Below are 17,809 nucleotides of genomic sequence, written 5' to 3' on the forward strand. Positions count from 1 at the left end.
TCGGGTTCTGCTTTGGAAATAACTGTGGTTGGACTCAGGTTTATTGGCCAGACAATGCTGATCATCATTAACAAGTTGCCAGCTAGGTGTGCCAGCGCTTGGGCACGGTGTATAAAAATGTTATTATGGAAAAAATAGTGTCTTTTCTTCCAGGTAACTGTCCCACCATTCAAAGACGGATGTCTTAATTTGGCATCCAAAAGCACACAAGAGGTCAGACTGTATGTAGGTAATTTCCTCAGATGCTGTTATTTGTCCCCAGGGGCTCCACGTGCTCAATACCAATTACAGAGGAGAGGATTAAGAACAGGCAGAAAGGGGCGAGGAGCAGCCCAGCAGGCCTGAGTAATTTGGACTAAGATCTTGTGTCAAATTTGCAAATTACCAATTAAGGCAGGTTTAGGACATGTCATCATTTCTACTCATTGTGACAAAGGGAAAATTAAGACTCTCCCTGCATGTTAGAGGGATGTCAGCAGTGACATATAACAAGAAATGTTATCAAAACACATCGTTCTTGGTTACAATATCCTTGGATGCAAGGCAAATGGATTGGAAACAAAATGTAGGGCAGAAATCTGAAAATAAACCCAAGACCCAGATCTCAAAATAACTACTCTGGTATTGAGTCTAGATAAGTCACTCAAAGATCGAGCAAGTGAAAGCTCACAGAATGCTCATGGCTGGCCTTCCATGTAGGTATGTTTAGAATTCCAGTCTACTCAATCTTGGCAATTGACCAGTTACAAGGTACTTTTAGTCCTTTATTTAAAATCAAGACAATAATAAAATTTGTTGACAAGAGTCATATATTGCATTTGACAAGTAGTTGGATCGAATTCCTCATACCCAGCAAAGGCATATATTTCTCAGAGATGGAGTGGAAACTCCTAAAGGGTGATGCAGGATGCCTGCTGCCAGGGACACATTCTTGCTCTACCCTAACACATTAAGCAGATCAATTCCCTGGGCTCCCTAAATCATGAATAACAATGCACATCCACTTGACTGTCACCCTACACCATCTTCCTCAAAACTTCCTCTTCCTTATATATGTGAAGCAATATAGACTCCGCCTTGCCACTGGCTGGGCACCTAGTGTCCTGATAACTTGAACACAAGTCAAAGCCACTTGCCAGAATACAAAATAATGACAGAAAGACAGGATGGTAGCGAAAACAATCAGACTGGAAAGTATTCACACCAAAATAAAGTGCCATGTGGCACTGTGCCCCATTGAGAACATGGGTTAGGTGGCACTTGCTCTGGCTTGCTGCTTGCCTAGCCATGGGGAAAACATGGATTAATTACTCTGTTTAGTGTTGTGATGGATTTCTGTCACCCATCTATACCCACAAGCATCCATTACACACCCTACACACTAATACATAAACACACATACAAATGCCATGGATATTCAAGTACTTGAAATCGAGTAGAATTAACAGGACACTAGAGTGAATTTCCACTGTCACTTTGTGCCTCTGCCTCTTGGGAATAATTAGGGGAAGAAGCCTCAGTTCCTTTCCGTGCCTCAGTTTCTTCATCTGTTACGTGTTAACTCTAACCTCCCCCCACCCCCCTCCCACCCCCAACTCCCGGCTGAGATATGGAAGAAGTCATTCATGGTAAACTGCTTTGCAAAGTACAGCATGCTATACAAGTGCTAGGGATAATGAGGCATTTCACAAAAGAGCATCATCATTCCTTTGCTGTGAGGTGTGGGTCCACACGCCAGCCTGTCTGTAAAGGTTCTTCTTTGAAATTAAATTGAGACTATAACCAACACCCCCTGCAAACCCCTGGTGCTGCCTGAGGTTTGACTCAGCAACAAAGCCAAGGCTTCTTTTCATCCTCTGTCCTGTTGGAGTTCAAGCTCTGAGAGGAACATTTTACCAGCAGTGAAAATAGCCTTTATTATTTTATTTTATTTTTATTTTTACAGCAGACTTGAAAAATGATCTCTCTTGATGCTAACATGAGGATAAGGTTAGTCTACTGTGACCACCAAGTAAAAGAAAAAGGCCTTGATTTGGCTTCTTTCAATGGTGGGAACATGGAACAATGTGGAAGCCCAAATATTGGAGAACATTCTCAAATGGGGATTTTTTTTCCTTTCAGGTTTACATGTCAACGGGGTCATGCCCTTTTTGTACTCAGCCCTGCCTTTCTCACATGAACACCTTCAGGACTCAAGTTAAACAACTCCTCAGCAGATCATCTACAAACTCCCTTTCCTGGCCTTGCTCCTGCTCACCTCTGTGTGAACAATGCATGCCCACATCTGTTAGCTCCTCTACTGGTACCACCCAGTGCCCATATTGCCAACCTGAGTCTTCTCTCCAGCCCTCCCTTGGGCTGGAGATATCTCCTCTTCTAGGTCAAGACTTCCATCTTGGCTTCCATCTTGGCTTCCATCTTGGCTTCTCCTAATCCCTAAGGCAGCTCCTAGACATTTGTAATTCCAGGCAGCTTTCTCTATTACCCCTAGCCAATTGCAATCTCTCCCTTTCCTAATGACAATTTTCATTTGCTCAGATAAAAAGGAAATCGCACACATTTGTTTTATGTCTCCTGTTGGCACACCTCGTCATCCTGGGTGGTGGTACCTTCCCGTCCCCAAGGGGAAAAAAATGAAACCCCAGTGAAGGATGGCCTGTTATGATTTTTTAAAAATCTTTATTAGGAAAAATTTCAAACATCTACCAAGTAAGCAGAAGGTGCTATTTATCGCTGCCTTTCCTTTGGGACCCATCACAGGGTTCTGCATGCTGCAGAAGTAAATTTAAGTAATTAGGGCCTAAGGCAAAGGGAGCTGTCTGCCTGCATATCTGATTCCACATCTCCCAGGTGGCTTAGCGCTTCCTCAATAACATACACACGCAAACACCTGTAGGCTCTTGCAGTCTACACAGATGAAACTCGGCCACCAGCTTTAGCATTCAGGGGACATGTGTATTCTTGAGGGTAAGTTTGAAGGATATAGAGAAAAACTTACGGGGTTATGACTATTTTCTAAGAAAATTCAAATCTGGTTGAGTAGTACTTCTGTAGTAGCCTTTGAGGGACAACCTATTCTTCTGTCTCAGAAGTGTAGGTTTGTTCACTACATATTACCGGTGACAAGAAGTCACTTTTCAGCTATATTCTAGTAACTCCCGCAACCTCAGATTCTTATGTCTATTATTTTAGAATAATATTCTTTTAAACTTGAGCCTACTTACCCATTAACTTTCATGTTTTCATTCTCCCTATGTGTGTGTATGTGTGTGTGTGTGTAGTAATGAAATCCTTAAAGTGAACAAGAATTCCAGAGTGATGGGTTACACATCCATGCTGTGTCATACACAATTAACTCAAATGGACTGTACAGTCCATTATTCTGTTAGTGCATGGAAGATCAATAAATATGGGGAAAAAATCCACCCTAGCTCTCTACTTTCCCATCCGTTTCCACTAGGGCTGAGCCGGATCATGCTACTGTGATGTGTACGCCACAGCTAAGGCAGGCAGGTGGTGCATAGACACCATTCAAACTTGGCCTATTCAGTCCCCGGCTCCTCTAATGCTCCATTCATGCATAGCAAAACACCATCTGGTCCTATTTTGCCTCCAGCAATCACAGCTGACCAAAAAACGATAATAACAGCTGTTGCAAAACAAAAGCCAAACAAAGAGGGTGGGTGAGGGGGAGGAAAGGTTAGATTGAAGTCCAGAGCTGAAAATGCTCTGTGAAGTGAGAGCGGGGAAGAGACCATTCAGACGTCTGGAGCCCGCTGAGTGGACAGCGGAGGACTCCTACTTAAACTTGAGATATTAATCCATCTGTCTTGAAAGCCTTCAGACCACTGTCAGGTGGTAATATATTGCAGAAATTATGCTCATGAAGGCATTTAAGTTTCTGTTCTTTGAGTCAGGAACTAATGACCCCGTGTCAGCTGAAAATGAAAAAGTCCTTATGCTCTTTCATCAGACGGCTATACAGGTGAACACAGAAAGGGAACTCGGTTAGCTGGAATAATAAAATAATGTCCCCACAGCAGGGGAGAGACTAGGTGTGTGCGATGGAGATGGGTGTGGGGAGAGAAAGTGTCTCAATGTCTGTGGGACAATTTAAGGCTCTACTCAATCAGGTACTAGGTTTCTCTCACAAGCTTTCTTTGCCCAGACTTATTTCTGATCTCCTAGAGAATGAGTACCGAAAACCTTACTTCAATTCAGAGATAGAAACCAATCACTCATATAAATGGTGAATCTTGATTAAAACAACTTGGTAACAAGAGTGGGGTACTCATTACAGAATTCAAATCCTTTATTGTTTTAAATGTACAGCTTTGCCTGGTGATTAATTTTTCTAATTGTAGAAATTATCTTATTCTTCCCCTGGAATTGACCAGAAGTAGCTTTATATAATTTGATAAAATGTGATAAAAATTTAAGATTAAAAAAAAAAAAAGAAAAAGCCCTCCTGTAATGGCTATAGCAGCACCAGCCTGGAACTGCAAACAGTTGCAAACAGACTTCACTTGCAATTAAGTCTCATCACTAGTGACATTTTTTCCCCAGCAATACTTCATGGGTTTTCAAAATGACAATTACAGAACTAAGACACAATTACTGTCACATGTAGTTTAGCAATTAATGTTGAAGACATTTGTCTAAAGGTCCCACAACAGAATATCAAATGGTTCTTATTGCTATGTAACGCTGGTTTCTATTCACAAAGACCCTTTGAGCGCTGGCTGCGCTCCTGATGGGTCTGCTGCAGGCAGATCACTTCTTTGGGGAGCACAATTGGCCCCTTGTAGATGTGGTTAGGCATCTTTCTAAGACTGTTTGAACACTGATACCTGTCAACTAATACATCTTATGAAAAGCTTCAGTTTAGACATAAATTTCTCTACAGCAAGAAACCTATAAATTTATAATTAGAATCCCTCGCTGTTCAATATTTGTACATAATACAGAGTATGAGAGGATTATGAAATATTGAAAGCAAAATTCATTATTCATAACCCACAACATACAGTAAATATTCTTTGAAGTATGACAACTTTGAGGAATCCATATTCCATTATTTTTGGACGTCCTGCACACGGTAGCAATGGACGCTGCCGTGCTCGCTGCCTTCTTTTCAGATTAGGATTCTGGTCAGGCTTGACGCTTGCTGTTTTTAATTTTCATTTTATCATAAGCAGTTTAAGACTGTTGCCAGTGGTAATTTGCAATTTTTATCAAGACCTCTTCATTACAGCTTCTGACAGGACAGATGCTGTAATTAATCATGCAAGACAACTGGGGATCATGGTCATGCAGCTCTCAAAGAGAAGCCACCACGGAGCACACAAGAAGGGGGAAAATGGGCACCGAAATTCTGACTTGGGTCTCAAAATCAGGACTCACCATTTATTTTAATAGCTGAACAGAAAACAACTGCTTTTTGCTTTACATAAATATATCTGTAGCTTATCTGTATTTTATTTGTAAATTATCTGTATCAAATTTATATCTTAACAAAAAGATAATTACAAAAAAATTCCCATCTTTTTTTTTTTTTCTGGGCCCTGGGATTTGGCTGTAGAATCCAAATTCTTGGTCATGAAAACTGTGCTTCCAGATGAAAATGGAGGACACTGCTCAGGCCAGGCAGGGCTGGTCAAGTGTCATGTTCCCCAACTTAACGTAGTCAAGGGACCAAAAATAAAATTTGACATTCCATTTTATTTGAAAAGTGAACAGTGTCCTTGCGGTTGCATCAAAATACAGTCCACAGATTTTACTGAAATGTGTTTATTCTATAGCAAGATAAAAGCATTTTTGTTTTAGTTAAGCAAAATACAAACAACGTAATTGCTGCTATCATAACTCATAAAAAAAGTATAAAACCGCGTAAAAACACAATAAGCAAGGTAGCAATGAATGGTTTATGTCACCAGTGTTTACGTTAAAGCCTCGTTTAGGAAAACTTTACAACACATGATATGAAAACTTACAACTTGGAAAGAAAATATTTACATTGACTATCAGATGTAGTGTGCCTTTTAAATATTCAATATTCTACCGGTATTACATCATAATAAAAACTCTTGCTTTTTCTTTTTTTTAAATCTTAACTTTTGTAATAACTGTTTTCATTTAAGTGCATTTCCCTTTTAAAAATACAGTGTTTTTATTTTCCCAAACTCGTCACTCAAAACACGTAATATAGTATTCACATTTCTTCTAATTGGAATGAACATAATGGGCTAACAGTGGCCATAGATATTGTCACAACATATACCGTGGTTTGATTCGGAGAAGTCATGGATACAAAGTAGAAGTAAATAAATCAATAATTGAATCTAATCACTTGCAATTTTTTTCTGGAGAGATTTAGAAAAAAAATAAGAGCTTTGGCAAAAGTCTGTGATTTACATTATTTTTTTTTCATGACAAAAAAATGCCATCAACTATTCACATCATACAAATGTTTGTATGAAACTGGATCTTCATATTTCAGGTAGTTACAACTGTGCTTTGTACTTAGTTATTTATTTTAGGGCTTCAGAAGTTCAAATAGCCTGGAAGTGTGGTTCACTCACTTCTGGAGAAATAAGGCCATCTTTTTTTTTTCTATGACTCGGAAAGGCCAGTTTACAGTCATCAGCATGTCCCAGGATTCATTAAACGGGTTGATTCACATATTGTAGGTTTAGCCTGAATAAATAAAAAAGGCAGCACATGACAGAGCGCAGCTTCCTTGTTTCAAAACAAAGTGATGTATAGTCGGCTAAAAGATGCTTCCCAGCTACACTGCAGTTCTTATTGCCTATCTAATAGACACTTGAGAGGATCTCTTGATCTGTTACACATTCTTGCATAACCAGAGTCAACTTGCAAGTTCCAGTCCATGCGCCTTCCCTCCTACGCCTCACTCAGATCCGTGTGCCTCGCGCACCTTAGAAAATACTGACCTGCGGTAACACTTGAGTCTGAGTCTGCGACTGGATTTGAGGCTGGTGCTGCTGAGAGGCTGGCTGGGGGCTGCCAATGGCGGGGATGGGGGACGTGATCTGTGAGGTGACGGGCGAGTGCTGCCGGGGAGAAGGCTGAGACTGGTGCTGCATGTGCTGCAGTTGCTGCAGCTGGAGATGCTGCTGCAACTGCTGCTGCAGCTGCTGTTGGCTGAGCTGCTGCTGGAGATGCTGCTGTTGCTGCTGCTGCAGGTGCTGCTGCATGTGATGCTGAAAATGCTGCTGCTGCATCTGCTGCTGGATCTGCTGATGCATTTGGTGCTGCTGTAACTGCTGCTGCTGCATCTGCTGCATCTGCTGCTGCTGCTGCTGTTGCTGCTGCAACTGCATCTGATGCTGCTGGGTTTGCACCGAAGGGCTCACCTGGGTGGAGGTTGCTGAACCAACCATGGTCGTCCCCATGGAACTTATCAGTGGAGCCCCAATGTTCGAGGGCATGTTGGCTGCAATGGTGACTGATGTGACGATCTGGCTCATGGGTAGTCTCATGGTTAAGGGTTTGGGGGCAATTGACCTAGGGAGTGACTGTGGAAGAGTCTGAGGTGAGGCTGGGACTGTCCCATGTTGAGACAGTGATGTGTTCAGGAGGAGGGAGGATGTCAGGTTGGTTGATGCCAGAGTCTGCTGGACAGAACGGATGGTCTGGGCTTCTGCAGATTCAGCAGCAGCCTGCACGTAGAGGGATAAAATTCCAGAATGTTACAGTCTATAAACTATAAAGCGACTCAAAAACTATCCACCGACATTCATGCTTCCCCATCTCCAAGGCCTTTGCCATAGGACTGTCGAAACACTTCCTGAAGGTGGGGTCAAATCTGTTCTACTCCACTGGGGGTCTGGTGGGTGTGAAGCCTTTGCTTGGTCCCTGCGATGAGATGACAGTGAAGCTGCCCCAGCTCCATGCTGATGCCCTCCGGGATGGTACACCACCCTTCCACTCACTCTCACTATCTAGAGCCATCACAGAAAGATAGAGCCAGGGCCCTGCCTCACTCAGCAACCAGCCCACTGTCCGAATCCCACTGCAATGTGGGGCTCCTCAGTCAGACAGGAGAGCTGGGCTCCATCTGAAGGGCCAGCCAGCAACCTGGCTCTCTGCGATCAAGCTTCTCTCTGTGATCGTCTCTGGAGTTTGTGATTGGTTGTTACACAGCATTAACTGGGATCAAACATCACTCACATACATTGTAAAAGCAACAATTCTTCACTCTAACCACTCTAACCTCCCTTGTGAACACAAGCAACACATACTGAGAGACAGTGGTTTACAGCTCTATCTATGCACATCTCCAGATCTTTGAGCATGTCTATTCATTTATCTCTTCTCTTCTGTTACAGGGCAGGATGTGGTACTGAGTTTGTAGAGAAGCTACGATATGAAGATTCATTCAGGCACTATGCATTCAGATCTGTCTCTGGTTCTTGGGGAGTACTTTGGAATTAACAAGCGATGCCACCAGAAACCTGAACCACTAGAAAATGTCAAAACTTCATTTGCCTAACTACCTCAGTGACCACTCAAAGAGAAGAAAACTAACTACATTCTTCAAAGACACCAAAATGGAAGCAACTCAGGACTTCAGAAGCATTTTCAAGGCCCCTAGACTTTATCAATGAAGTCACAGATGAAGAGAGGCAGTAAAACATCATACAATGCGATAACTCAGTAAACACTATTGACAGATCTATTCCATTCTGTGCCCAAACACAATTCTGCAACAATAATAATAATAATAATAATAATAATTTTTTTACACATACAAATGTGGTTGGAGTGTTTCACCTTAATGAAACTTTCACCCTTTATTTTTCATAAAAGCATTTTTCCCACTTTGTTGACTTGACTGTTTTTGGTGGTGCTGGTAGAACCCAGGGTTCCCTGCATGCTAGACAAGTACAACTACCACTGAGCTATCTTCCCATCCTTCGGGGTTCTTTTTTGTGTTAGGGGTCAGCAAAGAAGACCATAGTTCAATCAAGTATCTTGAGTTGAGACATCTTTAGTGATTTTAAATATTTACTTCTGCATTTTTGTGACTCCAATTTAGACAATTCTTCTACTGAAGGGAACTTGAAAACGACCTCATATAGAGTCACCCAGTGTTGCTGATGGCTCTGGTCATGCACACCTTTGTTAAGCACCATTCTTGTAGGGCAGCACTCTCCTGTATAAAAATCCAATGTGTCTGGATGTTACTGCAGGTCCCTATTCTAAAGACTTATGGTAGACAATGCTATAAGTGTGCAAAATTATGCTTGGAAATTGTTAGAAGACTCATAAAATAGAATATAACTTCATGTACTCTATTTTAAAAAAAATTACCAGGTTAGTTTTAAGGAAGAAACTATAATGAAAGCTGTTGGCACTGGACAATAGTACCTGAGGGCTTTAAGGTGGCATTTCACAGGTAAATGAAGCTGGGTTGGTGACTGTGGAGGTACCTGGCAGATTTACTCACTGAAAATCTAATTGTAAACCTTTGTTAACTTTTCTGGGGATTTAAATTCAGAGGACAGTAGAGTTACAGCTTTGGATGGGAGTTCTGGGCTCTGCACACAGAGACACACATTATCCGAAGTATGATTCTAATCTATGGCTCTTCTCTTTCACTGTGGCCCTCACAGTTGAGGACTAAGATCCTCTGCCTCCAGAGTCTCATTGACCAGATTCTTTTAACATGACTTCATTTACATGCCTCCTCATCATGAAGACAAGTCTAGAAATTTTCAGTTGATCATCTTTTTAACTTGTGGACTACCATACAGAGCCGTTCTTCAGGAGAGTGGAAAGTAGCCACTCTGTACCATTGGATCCTGGCTCCTGGGAGTTCTGGGTCCCGGCTGACATTCTTCTGAACTTGTGCCTCAACCATGACTGTAGTCCCTCCCAACTATCTACAAAGAAATCCAAGTGCATAAAGTACATTTGGAAATTGTTTGGGATCCTGACTCCAGTCACAATATTTTAAATTATCCATTCTAAGCCAAGCACAGACTGGAAGGTCTTAGTTGTGGCTGTTATTTCCCTTTGAGATAGTGGCACTTGGTTTAAATTCATATGTGATCAACTGCTGACACCATCACACACAGAGGTCACCTACGTTTGCCTCTGGGAAAACCAAAGGCAAACTGGTCCACATGAGAAGCATACACTGCAACTCTACCTACTGTTGCCAACCTATTAATCAACTACATGTCTAGGTGGTTGTATACACCGCAATGCCCACAGTCCACACAACCTGCTTTCCGTCCACTGCCCAACTGAGTTCAGACTTGATGTATTTTCCAGTATGCATCTTCCAGAATTTCAGAAGAGAGGTTTTGCTATTGACCTGATAAATGTTATTCCTCTCTAATAAGGTGGGAAGTATTCTGACAACTGTTGATCTGATGCAGTACAGCTGCCTGTGGTGCCTCATCGTACAAAGAAGAAACAACTCAGGTGCAAGAGAAGAAAGGGAGAAAGGCCTTTCAGTGCGACTTTGAGGCCTTATGTACTTGAGAGAATGATGATAAAATAGAATCGACTTCTCAGAAAAGATGAGTCTGGGACAAAAAGCTGCTTGACCAAACCATTCACCCCAAAGCCAGTACAAATTCCAGAAAAACAAAACTCCTCAGTAACTAAATGGTAAAATAACAGTGTAAGACTGTATGTCTGGTGGTGGAACTCAGGGGTAGAGTGTCTGCTTAGTATGTGTGAGGCTTTGTTTTAATCCCTAGGACTGCCAGTAGATAGTCAGTCAGTCAGACAGACAGACTGGGAGAGAGGGTACACATTTCTTTTGGATTGAGGTAGTAATGATCTAGAGCAGTGCTACTAAGATATTAATGCCTTCTAGAACACATCACCACTGTACATTCTATGTATAATGCATATATACTTTGTGTCTTAGTACTTGGAACATGATTTCATTTTAAATAATCATGAGGCTTATTTATTCATATGATGAGGAACAACTGGACAAAAATGCACCACTGTCGATTACAATAAGGTAACCACCAGAGAACTTATGGTATGTTCAAAAATTCCTGACACGCACACCTCCAGTTTCAAACCGAGGACATCAACCCAGATCCAACTCCCCACCGAGGGAAAGAACAACAGGCTACTTGAAATGTATCTATATGGCTATAAACACAGATAGAACAGCAAGTTCGTAGCAGTGATTCAGGCTCAGCAGCTGCCAGGAGCCCCTAGTGTTCACACTGTCAGGTAGGTAGTGTCTAACGGAAAGCTCTTGGAGAGACACACTAGAGTTTCCCATGCACAAGGCCCGTGCCCACACTTCAGCAGGCTTACCTTGGAAACGAGGCTAGCCCGGTAGGCAGCCAGGGCCTTCAAGTATTCTTTCTTGGCAGCTTCTGTTTTCCTTTTATATACCTATTAAAATAAGACCACAATTAGCACCACCCTCGGGCTATAAATTCTTAGCTATAAACCTGCTGCACAAATTAGGTCACATAAACAGAGCTCACCTAAAAAGCTCATCTCCCAGCTTTGATTTTCAAGGGCCACACACACACACACACACACACACACACACACACACACACACACAAAGGGAGAATGATCTCAGGTTGTCACCGAAGGCCTCTTGCTAGACAGCCAGCAAGCACTGAGTACCCTCTGTCTGTAAATGGCTTAAATTCTAATAAGGACAAGGTTTCTCCATCAGTGTCAACTTTCCCTTACATGTCCTCCTACCCTACACCAAAGCAGAGCTTTGAAGTCATACTCGAGGGGCTGAAGAGACGATGGCTCAGCAGGTAAAGGTGTTGGCTGCTGTTCCTGAGTACCAGAGCCCGATCTCTGGATCCCACAACAACAAACACATAATTTTTTTTTAAAATTTGACAAAAGAGAAAAGATAGAAGCCCCTCAATCTCAGGCTTCTCTTGGAGGAAAAGGAGAAGCAGAAATCATAAATAATAAAAGCCTGGAGAGAGCCATACTGAGATCAAGGGCTTGCATAAGGACTGGTGCATTACATAAGATCTGGCCTCCATTTTTCTTAAAGAGTCTAATGGCTGGCTGTTAGAACAAAGAAAACCTCTGCCTCTTCAGAATCTGTTAAGTCTGGGGCAGTATTTTCCTAGCTCCTTAGAGTTCCATTTGGGAACATACATCCGTGTGGGGTGTATGGTAATAAGCTTCATGGAAAGCCAACAGGCACATTCAATAGTTGCACCATTCCATTGAACAAACCGAGGGACCGAGTTCATGATGTGCATTCTGCATGCCCCCCTTCTGAAGCCACCATTCTGTTTCATCACGGATAGGGGTCTGTTCTCCCATAGATATATAAAACTCCCGTTGAAGGTAATTGGAGTTTTATGCAAGCAGGGAGAACCAACCCCAAAGGGCCCCTACTCTTCTCTTCATTTGTGCTGAGTAGTTGAAGAGGGAGCAGGCCCCTGAGGAAGTATCTCCCACCAGCATGGCGAATCTCTGAATACCTCTCACACTACCTAGCTTTCAAATGAACTTGGAATAAAATTTCAAATGCCCAGTGACAATAATGAGACACGCAGAGGCAGCTTCAAAGTTTGGAAACGCACCAGGATAGCGCAGGAGTTCAGAAAGATGATCAATGGAAAAGCAAGCAGGACGGACCTAATCCCTTTGTAGGGTCCTTTCTGAACAAAGGGTGAAAATTCCGCATTATTTAAAATGAAAAGATTATCATCAAAAGTTTATGCTTGCAGGCCGCTGGCCGGATTTCTCCCAAGTCTCCTGTGAATGGATTCTGAACATGTACCCTTAACTTGACTAAAAAATCGATACAAGTAGAGTTGTTTGGATTTATTTGTGTGTGTGTTAATTCCATAGCTTAGATGGGCTTTCTTAAGAAGCAATCATAGTAGATGTAAGGAATATTCCGGTAGCTTTTTAAATGATGCCCATGGCAGAGGCTTGTCCTACCTGCTTTTGCTCCTCCCCAAGGCTGTCCCACATAGATGCTACGATTTTCGAGACTTCTCCGAAGGTTGCGTTGGGGTTTTGACCCTTAATTGCAGCCTGTGTATCTCTGAAAAACAGGGCATATGCTGACACTGGCTTCTGAGGCTCGTTGGGATCTTTCTTTTTCTTTTTCTTTGGAGTCTTGGGCTTCTTGCCAGAATCTGGGGCTGTTCTTTTCTCTCCAATGGCCTGCAAAGCAGGAAGAAAATTCACTGCCTAGAATGAACTTGCAGAAAATGCAGCAAGACCTACCCCAAGCCACAGTTGCTCTTTGAAGGTTTTGTTCAGCATCGTCAACAGATGAATTACCACCAAAAGCGGGGGAGGGGCTCACTTGCTCAGAGTTAACTGGACAGCAGAGATTAGCATTTAGAACACTGATTAATGAGACCAGGAAGTAGCTTCAATATATTCGCAACATATGCTTTCCATGGCAATTATGAGTAATGAAAGCCCGAACACTCTGTACCAAACCACGCTATCTATGCTACACACACACACACACACACACACACACACACATGAGAGCAAGACAGTTCACAGTGAGGTGGTTTAGGAGGAAAACCTAATAACATTTTGGATGTAGATCATATTAGCATATTTTAAACAAGGCCCCCTGCCATAGCTACATGCCATCTGTATGACTGGTCAGAATTGATTTTTGTGTGGCTGATTTTTTTTTCCCTCTTTTACAAGAAGGTTGCTGTGCTAATGAGCCTCTGGAAGTGCAAATAGAAATTAGCTGTAATCACTACACTTGCACAATAAAGGAAAGGTCATCTTTATTTTCTAAAATAATAACTTTCTAAAGGACACGATAACGAGAAATATAAAAATGTCAAAACCACTTTAACTAGAGATAGAAAAGAAATGAATACTCATCGTAACATTAATAGCCTGTAAAAGAACACAAGTTGCTACTTAAAACCACCGAGACTAACAGGAAAGCTAAGAGAAAGCTGTTCATTACACAAGGTAAGTAAGCCTGAATGCACAGCACTGCACAGAGACAGGGTCAAAGTGCAGACTCTCAAGTCTTACATATGTAATAGGTAGAGATCCAAATCTATACACAGCCAAGCTTCCTATTCACGTGCTGCTGTTGCCTGCTATTTATTAACTGTTTATTTTTATTTTATATGTATGTGTATTTTGTCAGCATGTATGCTTATACACCACATGTATGCACTGCACATGGAACTCAGAAGAGGGCATTGGATCCTCTGGAACTGGAGTTACAGAAGGTTGTGAGCAGCCATGTGGGTGCTGGGAACCAAACCTCAGTCCTCTGCAAGACCAGCAAGTGCTCCTGATCACCAACCAGGTCTTCTCTATAGACTTCATCACCTGAGCGTTACTGGCGATATCATAGAAATACCCATACAAGAGGGAAGGCAAATGACTCACCACCTCTGCTTTCTCTGACCTAGTTACAGTGCAAGTACACTGAAGTTTTTTTTTTTTTTTTTTTTTTTGGTCTGTGGTTATCTTTATCAAGAATCCCCCAGTGTTTGAGAACATATCGCTTTAAAAGCCAGATTTGGACCTGATGAACAACTATTGATTCAAATTTGGATCAATTTGGATTTTTATGAACTTGAACCTTAATTCAAATATTACTGGAGTTTTAAAACTTTCTAAATGAGCAGAAATTGGAATTTAATTCAATTGCTAAAAATTCTTAGGGAGGAACACCCTTTCCTGGAGAACACTACATACTTTAATCTTTGACAAGCACTGGATGCCTTCGAGTTTGTACTGTTTGGAGTGGCAGCCACATCTACAAAGCATACAAATGGACTTCGCTTCCCTTCCTTCTCAAAGACCAGACTTTAGAACTCACACAGTTAATTTGGTAATTCTGTAGACCCCATAGCCTTCCTTTCCCCCATTTTTGAGAGAAAGCATGACTTTTTATTCTGCCCAATGCCTGGAACCTAGATGGGGAAGCAGACCCCTCTCAGGGAGATACTTCCCAGCAGCCAGGCTCTTTCTGTAAAGCTATAGTCATGTGTTCCCAAGTTCTGAGGCCTCTCTTGGCAAAAGGCAATTTGTCCTGATCAAAATTATTTTTTAAGACTTAACTAGAAATGAAGAGTCCCACAGTTTCAACAGCTCATAATACATTCTCTAAAACAAGCAAAACAACTGCAACATGTTTTCTAGTTAACTCCAAAGTGTTGAGAATTCGAGAAAAGTTCCTTTGCTGACAGGAGGTATATAAAGATCACTTTAATCCTTCTTTATCAGATAACTGGCTCTAAAGGTAACAAATTAGTCTTCACATAGACTTAAACCCTCTGTTAAAATGGAATAAGGCAGGGCCGGGTCATCTGCACAGTTTCTGTCTGACAGGGGACCTGAGTGCATGAGAGCTGAGGGAAGGATTGCAGCTAGATATAAAAAGGTATAGCTGGCTAAGCAGACACAGCCTGCACAATATTGTGCCTCTCTCTCTCTCTCTCTCTCTCTCTCTCTCTCTCTCTCTCTCTCTCTCTCTCTCTCTCTCTCTCTCTCCTCCTTCTCTTCCTCCTCCTCCCCTTTCTTCCTTCTCTCTCTCTTCTCCTCCTCCTCCTCCTCTTCCTCCTCCTCCCCCTTCTTCCCTCTCTCTCTCTCTCTCTCTCTCTCTCTCTCTCTCTCTCTCTCTCTCCTCCTTCTCTTCCTCCTCCTCCCCTTTCTTCCTTCTCTCTCTCTTCTCCTCCTCCTCCTCCTCTTCCTCCTCCTCCCCCTTCTTCCCTCTCTCTCTCTCTCTCTTCTCCTCCTCCTCCTCTTCTTCCTCCTCCTCCCCCTTCTTCCTTCTCTCTCTCTCTCTCTCTCTCTCTCTCTCTCTCTTTCTCTCTCTCTCTTTCTCTCTCTCTCTCTTTCAGTGCATTACACACAGAAGAAATGCTCCCTACTACTTAACACCATGGCAGCTTCTTAAAAACCTTTGTACCAAGAAAACTGACAAGCACAGAACAGGTCAAAACTGCACCATCAGTAAAAGCATAATGAGTAACTGTGCACCCTCACAACGTTCATTTTCATTAAGGTTGTCCTTTTGGCCATTCAGGAAAGTCACATCTGCAATCTATGTTCATGCAAAAGTACATTCTGAATTTGTGAAAGCAAAGGCACAGAATAATTCAAACCCACCAAGTGACCATCGTTGCCATAGAGCCCTATTGAAGTGCGGTCACCCAACAAGACGGGTGAAACTTGCTCATATCAACAACACAACGAGAGCATTTAGAATTTCTCAAGCATCTAGAATATTTGGAAACAGAGTATAGGCCCTTCCATTTGCAGAGTGGGACAGTTAAGTCGAAAAAGACTTAATGGGTGTGTCTAAGGTCTTCCAGCTCATAGAGACCCAATCTCTCACCCTAGTCTTCTGTTCCATTACTCAGTCACTAAAAATTGTGTGTGAACAAAAGAAATAAAAACTTAAATCATCATCAACTGAAAAGTGTCTCCCAATCCATGAAGAAAGGAAGGTGATCCTCCAAATGCCAACTCTAGCGTGAGCAGGGATTGGCCTAGCCATCAGCTCAGCTCTGTACCAAGCCGTGGATAACTTACTCTGTTTGCATCATCAGCATCCTCTTCGTTGATAGAGCTGGAAGGAGAGGGAGTGGCTGATTTGCTTGCTGGAGGTGAAGGAGATGTGTGGGACACATTGGCTCCTCCCAAATTCAAGCCCAGCTGTGCGCTGAGCTGAGACTGGTTGATGGTGGTCAGCTGGGCAGGAGGCATGATCCCAGATCGAGCACCATCCGTCATATGGACAATTGACCTCATGACCAAAGAGGGATCCTGGCGGTACTGTGACACTTGTGTGTGGCTCTGATCCTACAAAGACAAGAGTGAGAGAGAAAGGGATTTAGTTTCCCAAATGCCGACAAACTTGCAAGGTCAGCAACCCTGTAGATGGGTCAGACCCATCTGCAGCTTTGCTGAGTCATTTAGATGCAAGCCACAAAGATGGAAGGCCAGGGTACAAAATGCAAAGATGCAAACCAGCTGTCTTGCTATAGGATAGTTCTTGGATGACTTCTGTACAAAGACAACTGGCCAAAAGAGACTACCCTTTAGGGGTTCTCCAATGAGTCTATGTCCTTCTCATACCCAGCACTGGTTCCATGACCCACTGTGTGAGAGGAGGGTCCATCCTCTGTTGAACCCTTATGGAAAGGCACATTCCCAGCAGAGAGTGATCAGAGAGACACGGATCTGAGCTTTCACAGAGAAGAATGTTTGCCATGTAGTCCAGTGTTAAGCATGGTCATCGTAATTCTGAATTTCCACCCCGAAGGACATCTGGAGGTCATTCAGTGTCTTGGCTCCCACACCAGTGCTTTCAATTAAACCCCTTTGTTTTCATTTTCTTTTGCTGAGCCCACCGTGATTTAATGTCATAATACTTCTAAAAATATTCCAGAATAGCAGGTGGGGATTTCCCCATCAGCATTATTTCTGTGAAAATTATTTCCCTGACTTCAGAAGTAGCCTTCCCTCTTTGGGGAGTCCCGTGAAGCTGTTATGGCTATTGCTGCCTCTTTCTATTTGCTTCCCTTTTAAAGACCAAAGAAGGCAAAGTAAAGGCATGCCTTTCCAGACACTTCTTGAGACTTGTCCTTTGGATTAAGTGTGATTTTACTAAAATCTAATTCTTTTGACCCCCAATCACCTAGAATCTCATCTTCATACAAAGTTAAGGATCCTTTACTGTTCTTCTCTGGAGTCTTTCTGGTATGGCTTTTTTGTTTGTTTGTTTGTTTGTTTAAAAAACAAGCAGAAGGTTATAAAAAACTACATTGAATATTTGGTTTCTCAATTACATATTCTCCCT

General features: G+C 42.3%; 1 protein-coding gene across 5 annotated transcripts in view; it reads right to left on the reverse strand.

Moving 5' to 3' along the window:
* Window positions 1–5,774: 5,774 nt before the first annotated feature.
* The window catches only part of Tox3 (TOX high mobility group box family member 3), a 101,920-nt gene continuing 89,885 nt past the window's right edge, over window positions 5,775–17,809 (reverse strand). For all 5 annotated transcript variants that reach the window (XM_006530988.4, XM_006530989.4, XM_006530987.3 and 2 more), the window contains exons 4-7: window positions 16,540–16,809; window positions 12,940–13,167; window positions 11,317–11,397; window positions 5,775–7,682 (exon numbers count right to left, since the gene is read on the reverse strand). In XM_006530988.4, coding sequence (XP_006531051.1) covers window positions 6,939–7,682; window positions 11,317–11,397; window positions 12,940–13,167; window positions 16,540–16,809 — 1,323 coding nt within the window. In that variant the 3' untranslated portion in view covers window positions 5,775–6,938. The remainder of the gene's footprint in view (window positions 7,683–11,316; window positions 11,398–12,939; window positions 13,168–16,539; window positions 16,810–17,809) is intronic.

Source organism: Mus musculus, chromosome 8 (genome assembly GCF_000001635.26).
Source record: "Mus musculus strain C57BL/6J chromosome 8, GRCm38.p6 C57BL/6J".
In the NCBI taxonomy this organism is placed as follows: Eukaryota; Metazoa; Chordata; class Mammalia; order Rodentia; family Muridae; genus Mus; species Mus musculus.